Raw genomic sequence first — 23,650 nt, 5'->3', positions numbered from 1 at the left:
GGGGAGAGCAAAGAAGCAAATAAAGCATCAGATAAACTCATTACGCTTAAAAATGCCCTCCTAAGGAAAACAGTTCTGATTCTTACTGGGCTCTGGAAGGAGTTGCCTGAAAAATACTGATAGTCAGTATTTCCTCATGAAAATAAGTTGCAGGGTGCTAAACTTGAGTAACAGCTGTTTTCATACCAAGGCTCATTTCAATGCCAATGTTTTGCATATGCCCAAGTAGTGAGAACTTCTTGTTTTCAGCAGAGCTCAGATCTCGTAACAGAATGAAGTTACACTGAGGGAAGAGAGAGGTGGGGGCCATACTTGTTTCTAAGTACCAGTTTCCATGTTGGATAGAAGTATATTCTCAAGTAAACAGCGTGCATGCAAAAGGGGAAGAGATCAAATCCAGATATGCTCATACCTTTCCAATAAAAAAATGTGTAAAGGCATAATTTATCTCTGGCAGGGGGAAAACAGATGCTGCTGTAAAAGACCAAACCTGTGATTGCATCTGTCAGGGGCATCTTCCTGACTGAGGCAGCAGCTAATACCAGATGCTTCAGAGGACACCTTAAGAAAACTTTCATGCATGAGCTGACATAATGCTCTTGCAGCTAATTTTGAGTAACTGCACATAGGTGTTTATCTGGGCTTTTGTCCCTTCTTCTCCCTTAAACAGTGTGACTAACCAAACAGCATCATCTGAGAGCATTGTGTAAGAGTCCTACGCTGCCCATCCCCACCGTGTGGGCAGGTAGAGAGCTCACAGTTGCGGCGGTGAAGCCTCTTGTAAGTCTGCATTCTGTTCTGAACACCCTTGTTCGGAGTAACCACATTAAACCACATCCTCTGAGGAACTAAGTACCTTTTCAGCTGCAAAACGACCAGCTCTGTGTTAGCTAATCTAACCTGACAGTCCTCCCTGCGTGTTGTCTCCTCGCCTACAGCAGCAACTACCGAGCCTTACTTCACTTAGCAAGGGCCTGAGCACCGGTGACTTCGCTGTGCAGAAGAGGCAGCGGTGCTGGAGCAGAGGGAGCCCCATCCGCTGCCGGCCCGCGCGGGCAGGCGCAGGGCACGTGGGCGGCGGGGCGCCCTCCTCCGCCCGGGCCCCCATAAAGGCGGCGCGGCCGGCGGGGCAGGGCCCGGGGCTCGCTGCCGGGACGGGGCTGCGCGGCCCAGGCCGCTCGGGTCGCGGCGCCGGCTCCCCCGCCCGCCGCCGAGGGCTGCCGGAGCCCCGCCCCGCCCCGCCCGGGCAGCGGACGAGCCCCGTGGCCCCATGGAGATCTCCCTCAAGTACCTGCCCGGCGGGCGGGCCGCCGCCAGCGGGTGAGCGGGACGGGACGGGACGGGGCTGGGCGCGGCGCTGCCCGCTCGGGTCACGCCGCCCGGCGCGGCGGGGCAGGCGGCGGGGAGGGGGATCCGGGCGCTCCTTCGCCAGCGGCTGCGGGAGGGAGCGAAGCGCCCCGGGGCGCGGGCCGGGGCCCAGCCCAACGCTCGGGGCACGGCGGCCGTGTGCGGCCGCGATAACGGGCGTGCCCCGCCGCACCAGCAACGGGGGAGGGCGGGGGCGGCGGCGGGGCTCCCGCGGCGGCCTGGGGAGAGGAGCGCGCCCGCTACTGCGGGTGCGGCGCTGGGGCACCAGGTCCGGCAACAGCCGGAGGCGTTACTGCAAACCGAGTTTTAAATTTGCTGCGCACGGTAGGTCCTCTCCGCCTTACCGCTCGGGCGGGGTCTGCCCTGCTGTTCGGCGGCTGTGAAAGTTCCCTGCTGGTCCTGTCGCCGGCGCGCTGCGGGCACGGAGAGGAGTCGCGGGGTGTTCTGTGTGCCCCGGCTCCGGCCGCTTCTGGTAGCGCTGCTGCTCCTCCCGCAGTAGCTTAGCGGTCGGTAACGGTGGCAGCTCCGAAGAAGGAGGGTTTCTTCGCAATTTCTTAGAGCTCGCTTTCCTGAGGAGTGCTGGGCGATGCCCTCCTCAGGGGGAGTTGTGAACTCGGTAAAAGGTGATGAAGGTGAAGCCGGGGTTGCCCGGTCTCATACGTAGAACCCAATGTAGTGAATTCTTTTCTTTCTTCTTTGCGCCCCCCCCCCCCCCCCCCCCCCCCCCCGCATCAATCTCGTTAATACCTCTTCAAGATGTAGAGCTCAAGTAGATAAATGTTCCTGATATGGATCTCTGATGGACAGTGTTAGTGTTGCTCCTATAGTGAATTACTCTTTTTTTTTTAAAAAAAAGTGAATCTGTGCTCTATAGCTTTTTAGCTACTTGATTCAATGGTGCTTTTTCTGCTAGGTGAAGAGCTACATATTAAATGCTTGTTTCATAAGTAGGTAGCTGTAAATGGTAGTCATTACTGTTGAAACCTCTTTCTTGAATAGAACGAATAGAATAAGCTTTAAAGTGCTTTACTGCAAAACATCCAAACAACAGATTGTCCTACCAGATACAGCAATGGTGGCTATCCTAATGCAGCTTTTAGAGTTGAATTAGTAACAATTATTATTTGTGACACACAACACTTAGTGACACCTAGATTAAATCTAGGTGCATAGTAGAGTTAGTCTTCGTTCACAAGACTTGCTTGTATCAGTGCTTTACAAAACTTACCATGGAAACCTATGGAGCGGTGTTCATTACACTACTGTGTCTGAATTGAATTGTTCTGTTACTCTGCTTTGTTTGGGTTATTTTTAGATTATTAGGCTAAAAAACATTTGGTAGAACTAGATAGTTTGTTTTAAATGTAGTAAGTCACTATTAACCACTCAGAGCTTTTAAACTTTTTTTTAATGCTTTGGTTGAAGTTTCTAGTTCTGCAGATTTAATGCAGTTTATTTGGATGTTATTTTGAATCTATTCTAGAAATGAATGGATTAGAAAACAATTGCCGTATTTCACCTATTGCCAAATGAATTATTTCTTGAATATTACACCAGAGAACGCCTGTTCTTTATCGGTAGACAAAGTCCAACGGTGATACAGGCTTGAATCTCATCTCTTCCTCTTAAGCTGAAAAAGTATGTTGCGTTCCTTGGCTGAATTTCCTGCTAACAATTTCGACAGCTAATTAATAAAGGAAGCTAAAGGCACCAGTGAAAATAATCCCTAGCCAGTGGAGTTAAGTGAGGGTTGTGTAAAAGTGAAAGTATTGTTATTAGTCAACGTCAAGTTTTTATAATAGCTGTAGGGGCTTGAAAGACAACTTCGGAAAACACCACCATGTCTTCCATGGTATGTATTTGAATATCAAAGGAAATAGCATTTCTTATAAGGTCTGCTGTTTGATTTTTAAGATCTGTCACTTCAGATGCGCTTTTACTGAAGCTTAGGGGGGGATTTTGCTGAAGTCTTGGTGGCTCTTACGTCATACCTTCATGCTTTAAGTCTTGACCAGATCCAGCTTAACCCTGCTCTGTTTCCTCTTTCCTTCCCACCTACTCCTATAACTTTTACTCTGGGTTGGTCTTGTTCACTGTGTACCCACACAAATGCTGCTGCCCGTTCAAGAGAAGGGGCAGCAGCGATGTCTTTGGGTGTCAGTGCAGGACTGAAGTATGTGTGTACCTGTTTCCTTAGACAATACTCTCAGCTACAATTATCATATGTTTTTCTGACAGGTGTGTTTAAATTTTTCGAAGTTTTTGTATCTTAAACATTATTAAAACTAGTCCAGTATGTTTTTATTATAAATTTAAATAGGGTTGTACTCCACAGTTTCTTTTCTTAAAAACCTTCCTGTGTTTTTCCTGTCTCAAAACCAAAATCAGCCTACCTCCCATCATCTTTGTGAATGATTGATTTAAGGCTGTGTAATAAAGATAACCTTTGAGCCTCTGATGTTAAAAAAAATTTTTTGGTTTTTTTTTTTTTCACTTATGAGGAAACACCACAGTGTTGACTTTACTGTGTTTTTTAACTCTCATTTCTCTTCTTATGATATAGCTGGTTCTAGCAAATCAAATGTGCTTTGTGGTCTACAGTTTGTGCTTAAATACCTATACGCTTCAGACAGGTGAGGACAAAAGAAGTAAGAATGCATCTGAAAACTTGGAAATGATGCTTTTAATTTTGACCTTGAGAAATAATATTATCCTTTATAAAATTCAGAACATGGGGCTTAATTTTCTGGATGGTAAATGGGACTGATAATTGGCTTATGTAGCCCGTTTCAGATATGATTCCTCTACCTGAACACATGGAGGGAGGAAAAAAATTGTAAGTTTGGTTCTGATCTTTGTATGAAGTAGGAAAGTTCTGACAATTACGGTACTGGAAAACAGGGTTAAAAAAATTAGGAGAAGGGGAAAGTTTTCAATGTCCCGTTCAGCTGAGAGGGAGAAACTTAGGGTGATTTAAGACACCTACAACAGCAGTCCTCTGTGCTTATTCCTCTGGTTTTTACATGCCTGGATATTTAAATAAATAAATGCCTATGAGTTTAGCCCTTAAAGCTGGATGTTCATAACAGAAGTGTGCTGTGAAGCCTGCTCTGGTTGTTTAGTCTTTAAGACGCCTTCTTCTGATGGTAGAATGTGGGTTATTCAGAGAAATGTGTTAAAAGTGGCCTCTCTTTCTTAAAACTCAATATTTGAAATAAAGAGATAAATGGATAAATGTAGACTTGCTATTACTATTACAGATCCTCTTATTTAATGTCTATTTCCTGGGAAATAGTTGTGTAAATGTTGTGCTTTGATGATCTAATGGGTTTTTTTAATGATATGATAATAGGGAAATATTTCTTGCATTTTGCTGTAAAACAAAGAAACAGAAAACTGTTACAGACCTTTTTATGTCACGTGGTGTCTGAGGTGAAACTTCAATATGAGGAAATTGTCTGCCAAAGTGTTCTGTTGGTTTCTAATTAACGTATTTTTTATGGCAGAAATATGATGGCTCAGTCAGATTTAGATCTAAAAGAGACGGCTCTGAAAGAGGATTTGAAGTTTTACTTCATGAACCCATGTGAAAAATACAGAGCAAGACGTCAAATACCATGGAAACTGGCTTTGCAGATTTTGAAGATACTTATGGTTACTACACAGGTAATCCTTCCTCTGTTTTTACTCTTAGAAGGCGTAGCAGTGATGTGCGGGAGAGGCAGGTCTGTGGTTCTGGGCCGTTGCTGTCCCTGGGTATTCGTTACTGACCCGAACTTCCTGCTTCAGTCCAGAAGGAAAAAAGTACTACGAAAGGTGCATCGAGGGGGCGAAGAATAACATAAACCAAATTACAAAAGTCTTCTGGAGATTTTGGGGCAGTATTTGACCAGCTATTTTGCTGTTTTTAAAATAACACTTAAAGCAAAGTACTCTTCCCACTAAATCCAACACTGTCTTCAAGCTTGCCATCACAGTACGGCTCTGTGTGCTGCTTCCTGTTACGTTCATAGATTATAGTTTCACTGGACTATTTTAAAAGTGATATTTCTTGAAATCTAGTCAGTAACTTGAAATGTATGTGTTCAACGTGAAAATGCTACAGTCCCTGGTGGTGATGGGGATGACTGGGCTCCTGGAATCGGGCGTGCCCCTTGCTTCTGTCAGCAAATGATGCATTTCAAACAGTTGGGTGCCTAGATAGGTAGAGGCAAAGAAGAGGGTGGTTTTTAAACTGCACTGGTGTACAGTGTAGTTGGTTAATTTACAGTCCCCTAAGAAATGGTGACTGGAGGTCAAGGGAAGCAAAACGGGACATATGTATAAGTAGAAATGATTTTTCTGGACCCTTGAAATGCAGGACCCTGACATCTGACACTGCAAGTACAGCTAAATATACAACTCCTAAAAATATGCTGAGTTGCAGGATTCCAGGTTTGTGTTTGACTTGCCCACTAGAATGAAGTGCAACCCCGGCTTATGTGTCCCTGTGTTTTATTGACCGCTCTCAGGAGCTCTTCATCTCCCCGCTGGAAAGACGCGCAGGCTCTCTGGCCCCGCTGGCCCAGCACCCGGCCTCTGCTCCGCCGTGCTGTGCCGCAGTCCTGCGGAGCTCTGTCTGCAGGCGGAGTGGGGAGCAGTGGCCGGTCTGTCTAGGCAAGGGTAGCTGAAATAGGCTATTTACACTAGTGCTGGCACAACTGCTACCTGTAGTGTTGGAGCTGCTGAGAACAGGGAGCGTATTAAGGTGTTGGGGGGAGGAGGGTTGGGCAGTGCGAGCACAGCGTAAGCTAGGAGGACAGGTTGCCCCACCTTACTTTACTGGCAGCTGCACCTCAGATGTGGGTTATTGCACTCTCTTCGAAGGCAGGGCAGTAACCTTTGTGTGTGAGTGATGAGACAAAATACAAATTCACGTGGCTCTGAAAAGGTTCAGTACTTTCAATCTATCCTAACCTACTGACTTAAATTCTTGGGGGAGTCACTGAATGTGTAACTTTTGTCTGCTGTCCTAGTCTCCCGCTATCTTCTGTGAGCAGAAGGGGTGCTCTGCTGCTTGGTTTTCAAAGGCCACAAGATTTTCTGGGTTGCTGCTTAGGACTTTTCTTGTCAGCCCTGGGTCTTGCTCAGATGCCAGGCTGGTGGTTGGCAAGAAAAGGAGAAATAGGTTTCTGAAGGAAAATGTGTTGCTGCTCTGCAGGCAGGTCTGAAATGTGAGCTAATAGTCAATGGACAGGTTCAACAAGCATCTCTCTGTTCCAGAGTGAGGGCAAGACCCTTGAAGGACAACCTAGGAATAAGTTAAGCCTCCTTCTAGCTTCTTCTGCCTGATGCCAGCCTGTTAGTCATGACGTGTGTGGTGCAGCAGCTGGGGTATCTGTGCCTGACTGAAAAGCAGAAGAGGCTTCTGTCCCAGTATAGGGAGTAAGTTTTACTCCAACGCTGTGCTGAAATCCCCTAGGGAGTCCCCTGAGGAAATCCTGATGAGTATGTTTTATTTCTCTGTATTGCAGCTGGAAGATCCCTGATTTTTTAGAGATACTAGAGTGCTGCAGATTTATTTGTAGCACTCAATGATTTTTTTGCAGTCAACTGAAGATATAAATAGTTGATATAAAAATTGGCTGAAAGTATGAAGTTTAAGTTCTTAATCTGAAGACTGTATGTACCTGGCAGAGCTGACATCCCCATTTCTCTGTCTGGGCTGTGACTTTGCTGTACAACCGAACAGCCTTGCACTAAATAGTCCTGCTGCATATATTCTTTTAGCCTGGCCCAGATCTAAGTGATTACTGTCTAGGACAAAAGACGATGTATTCCACTGAAGGGGTAAAAAAGTAGGTGTGCTTCCCAGTTTCCATTGTTTTGAGTGAAGGAATTTGGATGTTAGTGGACCCTGCCTGTTTGCTTTTGGGGATTTCTAAGTTCACAGTTCTTTTGCTTGCAGTTTCTCACTCTTCCTTCTTCCCTACTTCTGCCAGTTTCTTGTGAGGCTTGGAAACCCCATGCAGTAATGAGGCAGTTTCACATTTGCTGTTAGTAAGTAGTTTAAATCTAAGATGAAGAGATAGCTATTTGGGGCTTGGGATATCCTCCTGCTACTATGCCTGTGAAGAAACTATTGTTGCTTGAATTTTAAGCTGCTAGGCTCCATTTATGTATTTTCCTTGGTGGTGGTGGAAATGGGAGCATCCATATTGTAGTAGTAACTGAGTAGTAACTCTGCTGTCTGCTGCTGCTTATTATAGCCTCCTTAACCAGCACCTGGGTCAGGCAGGTGATGCTTTTTGTTGCTGCGGGGTCCCACATAGGTTTGCTCTAATCCTGTGCCATGCCAGAGGTAGGAAGAAGGTGCAGGAATTTGTCCCATAGCAAAGCAGGGCATTTCTGGGGTAGCAGCTGCGCTTGTAGGTTAGCTCTTCTGCCATTTGCATCCTCAATGACAGCTTTGGCGAATTCCAGTTAGAGTTTTTGGTCCAGGATGTGTGAAAGGTGGCAGCGATCTAGCTGTCTGTTTAGTTGCTGCACTCTAAGTTTTAAAATCAGTGGGAGACTTTGATTTCTGTTTCTCTTACCCTGCATGTGGTAACCTTGACTTTAGTAGTCTTATGGCATTAGTTAACAGATTCTTTGCTCCTGCTGTAGCAGGGTTACAGCAACAGTTTCTGGTATTTATTTTATTTCAAAGCTGTTTCCAAAATGTTGCTGCTTGACCAGTGTTCAAAATCCGAATTTGTTTTTTTCTCTTGTCAGCTTATTTTTTTTGGTTTGAGTAACCAGTTGGTGGTCTCATTCAAAGAGGAAAACACTATTGCTTTTAAACACCTATTCCTGAAAGGCTATTCTGGATCTGATGAAGATGACTACAGCTGCAGTATATATACACAACAGGATGCTTATGATAGCATTTTTTATGTTATTAATCAGGTAAGTGTGTGTGTTTATAATGAACAGTGTTAAAGCTGAAACTATAGCTATAAACTTCTGCAAAGGTTCTGGTTTTCTGTTGCCGTTCTTGGATTTCAGTTTTGATATTTCAGTGAATTGGCGTAGGTGGGGTATCCTGAATTTTGTGTGTAGATGTCTGCATTTTTTGTCTCTTGGAGACAAATCTAAACCAAAATTTTACTCAGTTAGTGCATAGTACTGAAATCCAGAAAGTTTGAATATCAGTCATCTTGCATGAACTGGAACCTTTGTTTAGGTCTTACTTTGAAGAGCTATGGGCCTGAATATACCTATGCATGGTATTCAAAAAATTTGTGCTTACAGCTATGCTGAATTGCAGCTTTGTAGTGAGTGCCAGAGGCCTCAAAATGGGGAATACAGTAGTTCCAGGAATGCAGGGGCACTCGCCCTGGTTAGGGATGGTATTTTAAAGAACAGTCCCTTTACAATTGTGGGAGGAAGGTGAATAAATCTAGGATGAAAATTCAGTAAACATTTTTGTATTTAATATTAATACATTTAGAAGTCATGAGATGAAAGAGTGTGTGTGGAAAATGAAATGTCTCTTGTGTTTGGGGATGACGATAAGCCCAGAAACGGTTCACATGGGATGAAGGTGGCTTTAAACCACCTTTCATTTTCCTTGACCTTGGGACATCGGCTCTGACGCTTGGTTTAAAGCAGTTTTGCCGCCTGTTATGCCCAGCAGTCGCGGTGGTGCGAAGGCTATACCTCCTTCTTAAACATGCACTTGTGTGGGGGCTTGCTGCTCCTCGGCCACCTCCTCTAAGCTACAGCAGATCAACAGATCAAACGTACTGTCTCTGCTGTGCTGGACAAGGCCAGGACTCTCACTGCTGGTGTGTTAAATGAATGTTGAAGTAGTTTTCTCAGTCTTCCCTTGAACTCTCAATATTGCCGCTATTTCTGCTATAAACTGTGCTTTTTTTCTTCCTTGCTTGCTTTGTCTCACTTTCCTTCTTTTGTAGGCACTAAGGCTGAGGTGAAGTCCAGATAGAAGACAGTAGAGAAATAATAGCTTTATATCCTCAAGAATGAGCCAGTGTGTGATACAGGCATCAGACAAAGGTCACTTCATAAAATGTCTGTTGTATAAATGTAGACATATCCTTTAGGGAAATTTAAACTTGTGTAATCTGGGTTTTTTAGTGTTCTGTGGTGTTCCTGAGGCTTTTTTTTATCACATGTAAGACTTAAAAAAAAAAAATGTGCTTCCCGGTGAACATTATGACTGGTGTTGCTTTTTTTTTTTGTTTTGTTTTGCTTTATTTTTTAAAGGACGCCTTCTAGGAAGAGACAAGCCAGCTGGCTTCTAAGCTAAAAGCAATGCTTTTTTGTTTTGAGATGGGCAGCTAGAAGCCATAGGTTTTGGTGTTTTGTTTTGAGTTTTATTTTGAAATGTGTGGTTGGTGGGGGGGTTGCAGGGGCGGAGCAAGCAGAAGGATAGGGTATGACAGAAGATGGTAATAGTGCACAGCAAAACTGGAGTTGTAAAAATGGAATTTTAGGCTTTGTATGATGTGCCACTGCGATATTTTCAGTCTGCAACATCCCCCCCCCCCCCCCCCAACACCCCCCATACTTACCACTTGGAAGAGTACACAGCTTTTCCTTGCTCCTCTCCTGGGTCCAGTTCGGAAGCTTCTATTACAAAGAAGCTGTGCGGAGTTGTGCCTGTACCCTGCGGGCGGCAGAGTCTGGAGGACCAGGATGTTCTGCTGGTTGCTCTGCCTGAGGCTGCTTACAAACGTGTAAACGGGAATTTTGCTTTTACTGTTTTGTATTGTTGTTTGAAAGTGGCACGTGAGTAACCCAGAGCCACGTGTGACGCTGTCAGGAGGGCAGAGCCTGAAAGCCCACGTGGACAGAGCAACGACTGTTAGATGCAGTGATCTGGAGATGTCCTCAGAGGGATGTGGAGTTGTGACTAACTACTGTTTCCACTCACTTGACCTGCCTTAGTCAGACTTGGCTTCCTTAGTTTACTTTAAGATAACGTTCTGACAGGGTATGGCGGCTGTGCTTTGCAACCAGGCTGTCTAAACCTGTTGGAAGCTTAGCTGTGAGGAGTCGGAAGCAGCACTGCGAGGCAGAGCTTTGGATGGAAAAGTGGTGGTTCCTGTTACAGTTCTTCTGGACATGGAGCGTGTGGTTGTAAATGACCACTGGGACTTTGTACCCCACACGATGGGGTAGTGGCCATAATGCCCATAGGAAGGAGGAAATAGGATGACACTGAATGACGCATAATAACAAAATCCGTGTGTAAGGGGAAAAGGGTCTAATCTGTATCAAAGTGAGCTGAACAATTTTTGTAAGGAATGGGAAGCCTTGTCTGACTTCCCACGTTTATTTACCTCCTGGGAGGTAAATGCTTCCTTCAGAGCAGACCAGCGCTTATGCTGCCCCGAGCTCACTAGGTGAGGTGATGATAAAAACTAATGAATTACTAGATGTTCCTGTCTTCCTCCTCAAAGGGCCAGGGGTCTATCTGGCTTCTCTTGGACAATGTTAGCTGGTGCTGAGCTGAGCTGGCAGACAGCTGTGTTCATGGTTAGTCATTGATCTCCTCAGCTGCGAGGAGTCAAGAACCACAGGGACAGCTGTGCGCCAGGGGTTTGCCTCGCTTGCGCAGGACTGGAAGGTGTGACTCCAAGGATCAGAGGACGTATCTTCCTTCCAGCAGACACTGAGGACATGTGGAAGGCAAGTCAGGAGAGGACTGGCCTTGAATGGGGTTCTTCGGTGGTGCTCAGGGCTGATCGGTGTGCGGACAATGCTTGGCTTGGCATAGCTTTATTCGCTTCCACTTGTAGTTCTTGTTTTCAAGCATATCTTAACACATGAAGAAGGTGACTTGTGCTATATTTAGAGCAAGTGAAAAAGAAAGTGCCTTCCTCACAGGCATGTTTTCAGTTGCTTCTGTGCTTGTGTAAAGCAGGCAGGCTAAATTACTTTTGGACGCTGCCCAAGCTCTGTCTATGTTCCTTGGCTGCTGCTTATATAGCGAACGCGTGGCTTCCCTCTTCTGTAGTCACACAGGGAGCAGCTTTGGTTTTACTCTTGGGGGTGGATTTGATAAGAACTGTGACTTGGATTGTACGTAAAGCAATCAAGTTTCGAGTGGTGTGAAAACTAACACCTTCATGAGATAAATACGTAAGATTTCCCTGGAGTGTGTGTGGTTAGTAGCAATGCTGCACTGAAGTCACTGCCAGGCAACTAATTAAAAGCTGTCTGCTGACTTGCTGTCTGGCACACGGGTAATCATTTGCAGGCAGCCCTTTTAAGTACGGGGCTCTCAGTCACTGTGTCACCAGGATGCCAATCACTACTAATTAGTGGCCAGCAGCCCTCTTAGCTTCCCATGAGATATCCACTCTCAATTTACGGACTTTATGTGAAAGTAAAGATTTTTTGGTTGTGGTTTTTTTTTTTAATGTAAAAAGCTATATTGATACACATAACTTTGCGATTGCAAGTTACTATCTAATGCAAAAAAGACTATCTCTGTAACTTCTGCTTCTGTTTTTTTTTTTTTTTTAAACTAGTACAAGCAATTAAAGAACATATCGCTGGGGACGCTTGCTTATGAACATGAAGGATCAGGTTTAAAAATCTGTAAACAACAGTACAAGAAAGGCACGATGCTTCCTTCCAATGATACGCTGAACATAGATGTTTCTACTGAAACAGGTATAGTGTTGTTGTACTAAAAATGTCTTGCTGTGGAGTACTTATATTCTAACACTAAATCAGTAAAGTTTAAAACCAATAGCTTTTTGCCTGGCAATTGTAGGAACATTAACATGCCTTTTGCCTATTTCCCTCTTGGGTTTTAGTACCTGCCTAGAAATGGCAACTGTGTAGACTATAGGAAGCTCTTTTCAACTGCTGTCATTAGTGGGTTGGGGTTTTTTTGGTTGTTTTTCTTTTTTTTTCTTTTTTTGTCCCAACCCCCTTCCCCCATGCAGAAAGTTCAAATACAGAATTCTGGATGCTGGTCAGTGTGTACCTTCAGTGGGTGGGTGCCCTTACCACCTCTCAGAGCTGAGTCTTTGCTGCTAGCCTCTCAAGATTTACTCCATGAATCTGCTTCTGATCCCGCTAGCTGGGGCTTTCTATGGATAGTTTTGCTCAAAATTAACATTTTGCCTGATTAGGACTTGCCATTCACTCTGATTATCTCAGTTTTATGCTGCTCTCTCTGTGAAGTTTTTAAGATTACAGCTTTTCCTTTTTTCCTCCCAGAATGTATCTTTTTTAAGCCACAGGAGCTAGCTGGTAAGAAGGCTGAACTGAAGCTGAATTCCTCTTTTTTCAATCTTGAATTTTACAGGTAAAGTGGTGGTGGGGATTTTCTGATTTTTAACTTGTCCTTTCATATGAATATGGTGGATTCTGAGTTGTGCAGTTTCTTTACTTTGTGTATGTGTGTATTTTTGTGTGTATTTATATGTATATTTATACACTTTTTAAAACATTCAGGCTTATACAGGTTGAAATCTCCTTCAAGCTGAAAGGCATTGCTCTACAGACAATCCATGCCCGTGAATTGCCTGACTGCTATGCGTTTCAAAATACTGTAAGTGAATATGGGGTATGGCACTTCCAACACTGTATATATAACAAGAGCTTAAGCTAAGGGGTAGTCATCATGCCTATATTTAGGCTGCAAGGGAAAAGCAGTTGAGCATGTCCTGGCCCTTACCCCTCCTTCCCAAAGGTTGCTGAAATGGTATTGCCAAGGGACAATACTATTTTGTATCATATTCCAGGGGTAACTTCATAACCTGAGACGGAGATAAGTAACTGTTATTCTTCTAAAGGTTAAACTTGAAGTTCGGCTTCTTGGAATACTGCTTTTTATACTATACGTGACACATTCTTAAATTATGTCTTCACCAACACTTATGGTGACAGCTTTCTTAAAGCTTACCTGACCAACAAATATTAATGCATATTATGTCAAAGCCTTTACCAAGCTTTTTTTTTATGGAATGAAATTTTTTCTGTCTTGTTTCTGATATACTCTTGTGTTTCCAGATAACTTTCAATAATAGAGCTCACAGTGGAAAAATCAAAATCTATTTTGATAGTGACACTGATATTCAAGAATGTAAAGACTGGCACATATTTGGCTCTGGTAAGTATGGTGCACGTGTGTTTGCATGATAGCAGTGTTACACATCTCCTGTTGTTTCCCCGCTCTATAACAGTCTGTCTAGCAAGACATTCCCCATCCTGTTCATCAATTGATACGAGTAAGCCAAGGAAAATACCTGATTTGGGTTCACATGATGGCTTATAAACCTGTGGATGAAAAAAATACAGTACAGACAGTCAAACAAGTTTCTAATTGCAGGTCATGGAATGAGAAATGAGGTGGGATTTGTTGTTGGTTTTCATTTAATGATGTTGGTATGGGCCAAAGTCCGCATTTCTTTTACCTCGTGTAGTTGTAACACTGCTGGAGTACAGATGGACAGATGAACTTAGTGCAAAAAGGGGACACTTGTATTAATATACCCATATTTGGTTTTATTTTGAAGAACTTGAACATGCTTTTCACTCTTGTGGCCCAATCTCCATAGTTGCAGAAAGAATATTTCTGGTAACTCATCTATTTATGGGATGAGAGTGTTTAAATGCAAAATATGTGACATTTTGTAACAATTTGTGCTCGGAGAGATGTGAAAAGACTAACTGTACTTCCTTTCTTTGACTCTTCATAGTTCTCCAGAAAAACACTCAGTATATTCTAGTCTTTGATGGATTTGTCATTTTAAGTTGCTTTTCTTCTCTCATCCTCTGCACACGATCCATTGTTCTTGCCTTGAGACTACAAAAAGTAAGTCCAGTGCTCATCATCTCATTGCTTATTTTGTCTTTGTCTTGTTTGCTGCTTGTCTTGTCAAGGGATATGTTTTGAAATATTGGGTAGTATATCTGTTGCAGAATGTTGCTCTCTTACCATATCTCTATTTCTAGAAAGGACGTGTAGATGTCTGTGATGAAGAGTTGCTAGCTGAATGGGTTTTTACTTCTGTTTGTGTAGTGCTGTAATATGAAGTATTTTGTTGTATCTCTCGAGGGCAAAAGAAGGAGACTTTTTTTTTTTTTGGTGCAAGACTTAATTTTCTCCAGGATTTTATGCAAAAAACCCCTTCTGAATCTTTGTACTGCTAACAGTCAACACATCCTGCACCTTCAAAGCATGAGTTCTTCCTTCCCTGGCTTCAGAGTAGAATTCCCATAGAGGTCTTGTCATAAATTAATGCTTTAATGAACATCCCTCAAAGGCAGCTCTAACTGGAGAAAATGTAAAGCATAGCATATAGCCTAACTCTGGCTGGGTTTTTTGGTCTTTCTGGGGCTGGAACTGCCCTTTTTGAGTTGTTCTTTCGTTTTTCTCCCTCCACAATCCCTGATCACCATCTGCTGTCACCTTCCCTGCTCACCCTCCTTTGCAGACTGAGACTAGCCCTGTTTGACTTCATCTCAAGCTGCTTGCAGAGCTTCACGTGAGCAGACTGTGCTCTTCTGGTCCAAATACTGATACAGAAACACAAGCTGGGCCCTGAGATGTGTCAGCTTATAACCATTGATACAAACTTTGCAAGCATTCGGCTTATAGGAGTTGGAAAAAGAGTTCAGGATAGGTAGAATATGAAAGCACAGATACTTGTTTATCTTGTTCAATGTATCCTTTTTGTAGCTTGTAAACAAGACAAGGGTGAAGAGGACACAATTCAGCAAAGGCATTGTCAGACTGCTGTCAGGAATAGGGACATCAGCATTTATTCATGAGCAAAAAGAACAAGTGAAAGCAGATAGGCAGTGTTGGGTGTGGGAAGTGATATTGTCGGCGCTATTGGAAATGAGAGCTCTTGCCTTATAGTTGTATTTGAATTGTTAATTCTCTTTTCCACTCCTTTAGTTGGGTGGCTTTGCTCTATTGGAGGTGGATAGAAACTTTTGTGAAGGGGGCTCAAAAGGGGATAACAAGCCATGGGTAGGCTAGTGGGGATTGGTTATGAAGTCAGCTGTTCTGTGGAAAGTTGGTTTTCACTGGCCTAAACCAATCTTAATTTTTTTCCTATTTATTTCTGCTGCTATTGAGAATGAGTTTTAAGCTATTGTTCCAGCTAATACTATAGGAAAAGGGGGTATGTGAAACTTGAGTGTTGCTGTACTACTGGGGCATCTGTACATATTTTTCATCTAAGGTGACCTATAACTAAACATCTAAATGCTTGTCAATAGAGATTTGTGAACTTCTTCTTGGAGAAATACAAGCGTCATGTCTGTCACGCTGATCGCCTGGAGTTCATAAATGGATGGTATGTCCTGGTAATTATCAGTGATGTGATGACAATCATTGGGTCAATCCTAAAAATGGAAATAAAAGCCAAGGTGAGAGTTTAATACTTCAGATAAAATACTAGTCTTGTTACAACCACATGTAATGTGTTTTAACTTTTAACTTGGGGCAAATGAAAGTGAGCTGCTATCATAGTCACTAGTCATCTTGTTTACTTTTGCTAGTTCTTATTTCTTCATTTCCTAGTGCTAGTTTAACTGATAACTGTTTTCAGTCCCTTTTCCCCAAAGTCTTTTGGTAGACCGTGTAAGCTATTTAAACATCTTATTCCCACAGTGCTAAGTCCCATAATCCCCGGTATAGGGCCTGTGGGTAGACAGTTCCTAACAAAAAAAAAAAACAAATTTGGGTTGTGTTATTTCTGCAAGAAGTAGTAGCACATGTTGTACAGGGAAACAGAGTCATCCCCTTGGATAAAACGGGTCTTGATGGCTTGTTGGACTGGAAACATGGCTGTTACAGCTTGCTTTCCTGGCCTGTCCAAACTACAGGCACAGACAGTGTCACTTGCTTGTCCTTGACCTCCCAGTCTGGGCTTGCCAAAATCAATGTGTTTTGTCCAGCTGGCAGCTCTTCAGGGTTTTTTTTTGTTTGTTTTTTTGTTTGGTTGTTTTTTTTTCCTTCAATAGAGCTGTATGTCAACAATTCATGTGTTCACAAAACCTTGTATTCTGGGAAAAACGGGGTAGGTAATGTACTGCTCCTGCTTCATGTGTGCTAAGGCTCAAAGGGCAGATGCCCAGAGTGGCCTTCAGAGGAGGCACTTGAGAACCTCCAGCTGTATGGCAAGGTGGGAGGATGAGGGTAGGAAATCTTGAGCTAGATGGGTAACTCGTGCTTATTGCAACCAGTTCTAGCCTTCTAAAGTAAAATGCAAGTAGAATTGGTTATAAACTTCACTGGTAGTAAAAATGATGTTCAGGCTCCAAACAGCTGGCAACCTGCTCAGAGATGTAAATGCATGTAGCATGGGAAAGGGCTGTAGTCCTGAGGCTCACTTCTCATTTAAATGATGGCTCATGTTTTACTAAATAGCAAATGAGAGCTTGTTTGCCTAACAGTAGCATATATTAACCTTTTTTTAAACACAAATTTGGAGGTATTCAATCTAATATTAAAACTGTCATAACCAAGGTAGGTTAGGCTTTAGTTCTTCATGCAAAACTACAAGAATATCAGCATAGATGTGCTTTCATTTGCAGCGCTATTGCATTTGGGTGATGTCACTAAATAACTGCAGTTCACTTTGGTCTGATTTTTGTGATGTAGCAACATCCTTTCAGTATTGGACTGCCCTGCTTTGTTAGTTTGAACTGCTGGAACTTGAATAGCTGTCAAGCTGACATACCTACCGCTTTAACTTGACCACCTGCTCTGTTTGGATCCCTCAGAACCTCACAAGTTATGATGTCTGCAGCATTTTACTTGGAACATCAACTTTGTTTGTCTGGGTTGGAGTCATCAGATACCTGGGATATTTTCAAACCTACAATGTAAGGCAGGAATTAAATATTCAACAATTAAAGCATATATTTGTCACTCTTACTCAGGTCTCTCTAACTTGTGGCTTTTTTTCCCTTCTCCTTTCTTCTATCCTGACACGTAGGTGCTCATTTTAACTATGCAGGCATCATTGCCCAAAGTGCTAAGGTTTTGCTGTTGTGCTGGGATGATTTATCTTGGTTATACTTTCTGTGGTTGGATTGTCCTGGGACCTTATCATGAAAAGGTATGTACTCCTTTTCTGGTCTAACGATGTGTGAATATCTGTGTGTTTATAGTTCCTAGTTATAACAACAGAAATAGGTCTTAAATTCATGTTTTTGTTTAAAAGCTGAAACATGAAGAACACTGGAGTGTTTCTCCTTCCATGTATACCTCCTGCTGCCTGCTCCATTTAACAAAATAACTGTATTCTTGCTTTCCCTGTGTGCTTGAACTCAATGTAATCTCAAACACAAAGCTGTGTTTGTGATGAGTGGATGGTTTGACCAGGCAATGTCTGGCTGGGGACTAGAGGCAAGTTGGTCTACTATCTCTTTCGCCCTCTTCTGGCAATCCCAGTTCAGTTGGGTTAAAGAGGCACGAGTTCACCGTTATCGCTTCTAGGGATCTCCCTGACTCTGACTCTGTTTTTCCAAATCTTTCCTGTGCCATGTAACTTCAGCTCCTAAATCCTAAAGGGGTGGATGAATGCTTATCTTGCTTACTTTGCTTCCTATGTGTGGGTGTGTTGTGGGGTTTGTTTGTTTGTTTTTTATTTTTGAGGTTGATATCGAAAAGTGTGCTCAGTATGTCTTCTTGTCTGAAACCCGGGTACAGTAAGGCTTTGTATATTCCAAAACACAAGCAAAAAAACCCGCAAAGCTTGTTTGTGTTTTTTTTTTTTTTCTTGGCAGGTGCTCTGTGTGGCAGTTTGAAAAAAGGCAGATTACCGTTGTAATAAATTCTAGATGTGCATTAATCAGTAACAAACGTATGACTTCTCGTTCTCGATTTCTGGTTACACACAGTATATATTGTAACAGATAGATACACATGCTGCAGTGCTTGCTTCAGCTTCTTGTACCCCCAGAGCTCGGATTCTCTAACATAACGTAATTCTCTCCTTTGAGAACTGTAGGTATTCAGTCTGCGCATACTTTACGTGGATGACAGTACATTTCTCCATGGGATGCTGGATGCTGTGGGACCCTCAGTCATGCTAGAGGCTCAGCTGTTTATAACAGGCACAGCATAAGTACTGTTGTAGCTTCCCTGCAGCAAGTGCATTAATTATCTGAGCAAAAGGAAACGTAGTCAATAATATGCTTATCTGAGAACGTTACCTCTTGCTAAATATCGCAGATCAGTGCGGTTGCGTGGGGTTTGCTGTTTGCGGCAGTTCCCCCGTGCCCCGCGGGAAGGCAGTGTGGCCCTGCGCGGGCTCTCCGGCTGCGTGAGCTGTCCCTGGTAAGAAACGGGAAGAGCCTTCCCTGCTGCGCAGGTACGCAGGAGAGAGTGCTCAAAAATTCTGAAGGCCTTAGCTCAAAAACATAAACACATAGAAATAGTATGGTTTTTTTTTTCCCCTTGTACTACTACAGTTAGCGAGAGGGAGCGAGAATCCTGCATTTTGTGTTATGTCAATCCAGGGGCTTATAGGTGAGCAATCCTTAGAAGGTTTCTCTCTGTATACCCATGCATCAAAACTTGTGGATTGCTCAAAAATTACCCATGCCATGCACCTCTTCTCAGAAAATGTGCTTCTGGGTCTCATAATGGCTTTAGAAATAAATAATAATAATAATAAAAAAATAAGCCATAGGTACGACCAGACCTGCTGTTCCTGTGCAACAGTATGTTCTCTTTACAAACATACGCCTCTTGACATCTCGTTTTCAGTATAGGACCACAATTCAAGTGAGTGTAGTCATGTTAATTAATTGATAATAGCTACATTAAAACATTGTGCGTTAATTCCTATTGTCCAATAAAGTATAGTTTAAAAATCCAGTTATTTGGAGGGACACAGCGATGGTGGGAAGTGTGCTTACCTGGTTACTGAATGGAATTTAACCTCAGGGCATGTTCCAGCTTGGGGAAATAGAGTTAGAAATTTAAGAGGATATCCTTGAAATGAAACCATGATTTTGTCCAGAGTGTGCTTACTAGCTTCACAGTACAGCTATAGCTTTTACCTACAGCTTGGGGTTTTCTGAATGACAGATAGATGATGTTATCACAAGACAAATCTAGTTTAGACCATTCGAGCTCTGAAGGCTATATGTTATCTCCAACTTCTTAATACAATATTGATTAATTACCCCTACTCCGGTAATGCTGCAGAGCTGGGTAACCAGAGGATGTGGATTCTGTTCCCAGCATACCGCCACTGATTTACTGTATAGGTTCTCTGAAATCACTTCATCTACGTGCTTTGGCAAACAGAATGATGTTTTTCCTGCAGGTCTAAAATAGCTTAAAATTCAGTAACTTAAACTTTCTGTGGTGGTCAGTTACTGGCTGTTTTGCCTGTTGAGCATCGCAAGTTTATTTCTTGATAATAAATCTTCTTATTTCTGATGTCAGTGCTTAGCCAAGATTATATTTCTACATGGTTCTATTAGTGACATGTATGTTTTGGTCTGAATATACAGGAAAGAAAGTGTGGTAGCATTTGATTGACTGGGTTGGCTTTTTTCTTCTGCTATGAGTAAAACTCAAAAACAAAAGTAATTTTTTTTTTTTAATAACACTTTTCACTTTCCCTTTAATCTGGATGATTGATCTTCACATTCTATCAATAATTTGTACTCACTGTTTTCTAGTTTGAAGATCTGAACACAGTGGCTGAGTGTCTATTTTCGTTGGTCAATGGTGATGATATGTTTGCAACATTTGCTCAAATCCAGCAGAAGAGCACGCTGGTGTGGATGTTCAGTCGGTTATATCTGTACTCCTTCATTAGTCTGTTTATATACATGATCCTCAGCCTTTTTATAGCACTCATTACCGACTCCTATGACACCATAAAGGTAAAACATTTTTTTCCCATTACACTTCTAATCAGTTTGGTATTCATTCTTGTTAATCACTCAACACCACACTATGTAGCATTAGTTATGATGACTGGTAAGACTATTAAAATCTCTTAGCTTAGTCTGTGGTGAAATTGGGAGGATGATTGGGTAGTCATCCAAACAACTACACAATAATTGGTTTGGAAAATCATCCTTAATGTGTGTCCCTGTTTTGTATTTTCTGCTGTTTCACCTGAGTTCAAAAAGGTAACAGCTAATGGAAACGTAAGTGGAAAGATGAGTGGAAAGAGTCAATTTTTAAGTATAGTTACGCAGAGCCAGATAAGTCTTGTTTGAAGTGAACGTTTCTTCTCATGGTACCAGAAGCTGAGGTTGGGAAGGGTTTGCTGGCATCTCAGAATATCCCCTTGGGAGGAGTGTGGCAAGGGCCAAGCAGATAACTCTAAATTCATTTAGATGTCCAGGCTTGCTTGATGTGCTGCTTGGAAATGTGTGGGTAAAAGGAAATGTCTTCTGAAAGACCCACTACTTCTTGTTCAAGTTACAATTGTGCCATCCATTTCCAGTATAAACTGGCTGAAAGTGAAACGAAGTTTTCAGTAATTACCTTTTGTTTTTGTCCTCTAGTGCTGTCTCCCCTTTGTGCTCCTGGTAGCTGCAGTAGCCGGTGGGAAGGCAATGTGGATCGTGCTCTTTAGCTCTCATCCCTTCTTGTCTTAGTGTCAGATAAACAGGCCAGCAGACTAAGCCTAGTCTGACATGAACCACAACTTCGAGACTGAGCAAGAGCTCCACTTTCTAAGCATCTCAAAATACAACTTAACTGTCTGTGCTTCTGAGTTTATTGGATGGTCTGACCTGCGAAACAGTTACTCTTCCCTCTGAGCACTTCATGTGGATCAGTGGGGAGCCATTCCAGTGTGCTGAACTGGTGTTTTGCAGAGCATTTCTTCAGCATGGCAATGCTGAATATCCATGTTAGGGCCCTTCAAATCAGCCCAAATTGGGATTCCTAGGGAAAATGAGCACTCTCAGTGAGCACAGCAGCTGATGTGAACAAGGGGGAATCAACGCCAGTATGACTTGAGATCAATTGCTTGGTCTTATGGACAGCAAACAAAATGTAAGAGAATCTGTGAACAATGTGAATTTTATGTCACTTAGATTGCTTTGTTCCACCAACTACATACGTGGTGTTTTTAGGACGGGATTGTTATTTTTTTCTTCATGCAGCAATACTGAACAAATGAACCCAATAGTCTGGTTTTGGTTATCATACTCTAGAGGAAATTTTAGAACACTTCATGCCCAGTAACTTCTCATGTGTTGTAAATAAAATGCTTTCTCTTTCAGAAATACCAACAAAGTGGGTTTCCAGTAACAGATCTACATGAATTTCTAAAAGACCATGGCAGTGTTGGTTACAGAAAAGAACAGACTTCCATGCCATTCATCTGCTGCTGTAGGAGGTCAGTAGGGTGTTTTTAATGAGTGTTTTTCTCAGAAGTACACCAGTTAGCTTCTCACTGCAAAGTGCTGTTTCACAAATGCTGGAGCATCCAGAATTCAGCCTGTGGAATATTTGGAGTCTGTTGTTCCTCTTGTGCTTTACTTGGTGTTAGATCTCTAGTCTGCTGATGGTGCAGGGGTGGCAATTCTGAGCTTAAATGTGGTTTAAGTGTTTCGCTCATATGAAAACTACCATGCAGGAACTGGTGGAAGTTGATGGGAGGACTAGAGAGTATAACATGGAACTGCCAAGGAGTCAAGAGCAAACTAAGTCTCTGCTTCTTAGGGTTTTGCAAGTCTTCTGTTTCTAAAAAGCTTTTCCACTAGGCTGGGAGTAGTAGCAGAAAGCAAGAGAATGTGATTCAGCCAGGGACCAGTACTTAATCCCAAAGCAATGCTGTGTCTGTGAGGCAAACTGGTTCAATACCATCTGTCAGAATATTGGAAACACACTTGTAAATGTCTGGTTGCCACCAAACTCAAGCCTTTGGAGGTCTTAACAGTGGTCCTTTTTAAGCTGGTGTTGGTGAGAGACAAACATCTCACCTGGTGCTTGCTGGTCTGGAAGTCTATTCTTTGAAGTCTGTTTCTGAGGAAACCTAACACACCTCTGAATCCCTGATTGAGAGTGGAGGGATCTTGTCACTGTCCCTATGCAGTCCGGGAGAATTCCTCCTTGTGCACAGAATGGTCGTGGGCACCATGGAAGGAAGCCAGGCTATGGGAGAAGGAATAGAGCTGAATGTGAACAGTTTTCAATCCCAACTGGTGTAACAAATCCTATTTTAGCAATAGGATACTTGTCTACTTATATACTGAGGCTTTTGTGAAATGCAACTTCATACTTTTGATGTACTCTGGCAGAAGAAAACCTCATAGCCGAAAAGGAGCATGTGAGATGATGATGGGCAGGTATCCCAGCAGTTGCTGTGGACACTTGAAAGCCACCTAGTTAATAAGAACTCCAGCCAGGTACAGCTTCAGGTTTCACATCCAAGTCATTGTGCAGGATAAGAGATTTTTGTCTGCTTGAGCATAATAAATATGCTTCACTGTAACATGCTGCAGAGTATTGAGGGCAAAAGCCTGGTAGCTGGAGTGCAAATCTAGAGCTTTTGCTGCTTGATTGTCCCAGTGCAGGTGTTTGAGCTGTATGCTGAAATGGGAGAGCACAAAACAGAAGGATCAAAACTCAGCTTAGTTTTCTATGAGTAAATGCTTCCTATCGCATTTCTTGCTGAATGAAAAATTGTGAATTTTTCTCTTGCAGACAACAGAGTGATGACAACTTGATACTTATTAATTGATGATTACACATTGAAATTCACCACTAATATATGCAAAGAAAGCACAGTTGTATGGAGAAGCATAATTCTCCAAATTGCAATGAAACCCACTATGTGGACCTGCCTCGTTGTGAACAGACTAATCTTACCTAATGGAGATGTGGGGCGAAGAAAAGCTGCTAATGTGACATCAGCTGGCTGACCAGGAGGAGAGCCCAGAAGCTACATCTGGAAGAGAGCTGTGAAGAACTCTCTATTCTTGCCCCAAGTTCTGTCACATTAAAGAAGGCTGATCCTTGAGCAGTGTCCGTGGGAAGCTCTGTTTGCTGATTGCCTTCTAGAAGGAAGGAAAGTGCCCCTGAACCAACTGTTGTTGTTAATAAGAAAAAGAAATACGTGAAAATAACTTTTGAAATAATTCCATGCTAAAAAATATTAAATAAAAAGTCGTCAAGGAGAAGGGAGGAGTTCTTCACTTAGTGATGCATTTGGCATTGAGACTGTAGTTTCTACTTGGCACAATTCATTTCCTTGAAATAAATTTATGTAAAACTACAGAGCTGCACAAGAGTGCAAATTAATTGCTGTTCTCCATCTTGTATATCATTTTA

At 42.7% G+C, this 23,650-nt stretch overlaps 1 protein-coding gene across 15 annotated transcripts; it reads left to right on the top strand.

Annotated features, from left to right (window-relative positions):
• Positions 1–1,179: 1,179 nt before the first annotated feature.
• On the top strand, positions 1,180–23,596 carry MCOLN2 (mucolipin TRP cation channel 2). 15 transcript variants are annotated; one of them, XM_075156167.1, is made up of 15 exons: positions 1,528–1,692; positions 2,852–3,006; positions 4,875–5,034; positions 8,122–8,295; positions 11,889–12,033; positions 12,589–12,676; positions 12,826–12,922; positions 13,384–13,483; positions 14,073–14,188; positions 15,604–15,753; positions 17,113–17,214; positions 17,328–17,450; positions 20,032–20,238; positions 21,598–21,713; positions 23,024–23,596. In XM_075156167.1, the coding sequence occupies exons 3-15, from the start codon at positions 4,879–4,881 to the stop codon at positions 23,058–23,060; spliced, it is 1,611 nt and encodes a 536-aa protein (XP_075012268.1). In that variant the 5' UTR covers positions 1,528–1,692; positions 2,852–3,006; positions 4,875–4,878; the 3' UTR covers positions 23,061–23,596. The 15 variants fall into 15 exon arrangements, with proteins under 15 accessions (XP_075012276.1, XP_075012275.1, XP_075012279.1 ...); XM_075156164.1 differs by lacking the exons at positions 1,528–1,692; positions 2,852–3,006 and adding an exon at positions 1,194–1,320; XM_075156166.1 differs by lacking the exon at positions 2,852–3,006 and having other exon boundaries at positions 1,529–1,692.
• The last annotated feature ends 54 nt before the right edge of the window (positions 23,597–23,650 follow it).

The sequence above is a fragment of the Calonectris borealis genome, chromosome 8 (genome assembly GCF_964195595.1).
Source record: "Calonectris borealis chromosome 8, bCalBor7.hap1.2, whole genome shotgun sequence".
Taxonomy (NCBI): domain Eukaryota; kingdom Metazoa; phylum Chordata; class Aves; order Procellariiformes; family Procellariidae; genus Calonectris; species Calonectris borealis.
This window is presented reverse-complemented; position numbering and strand designations above follow the sequence as displayed.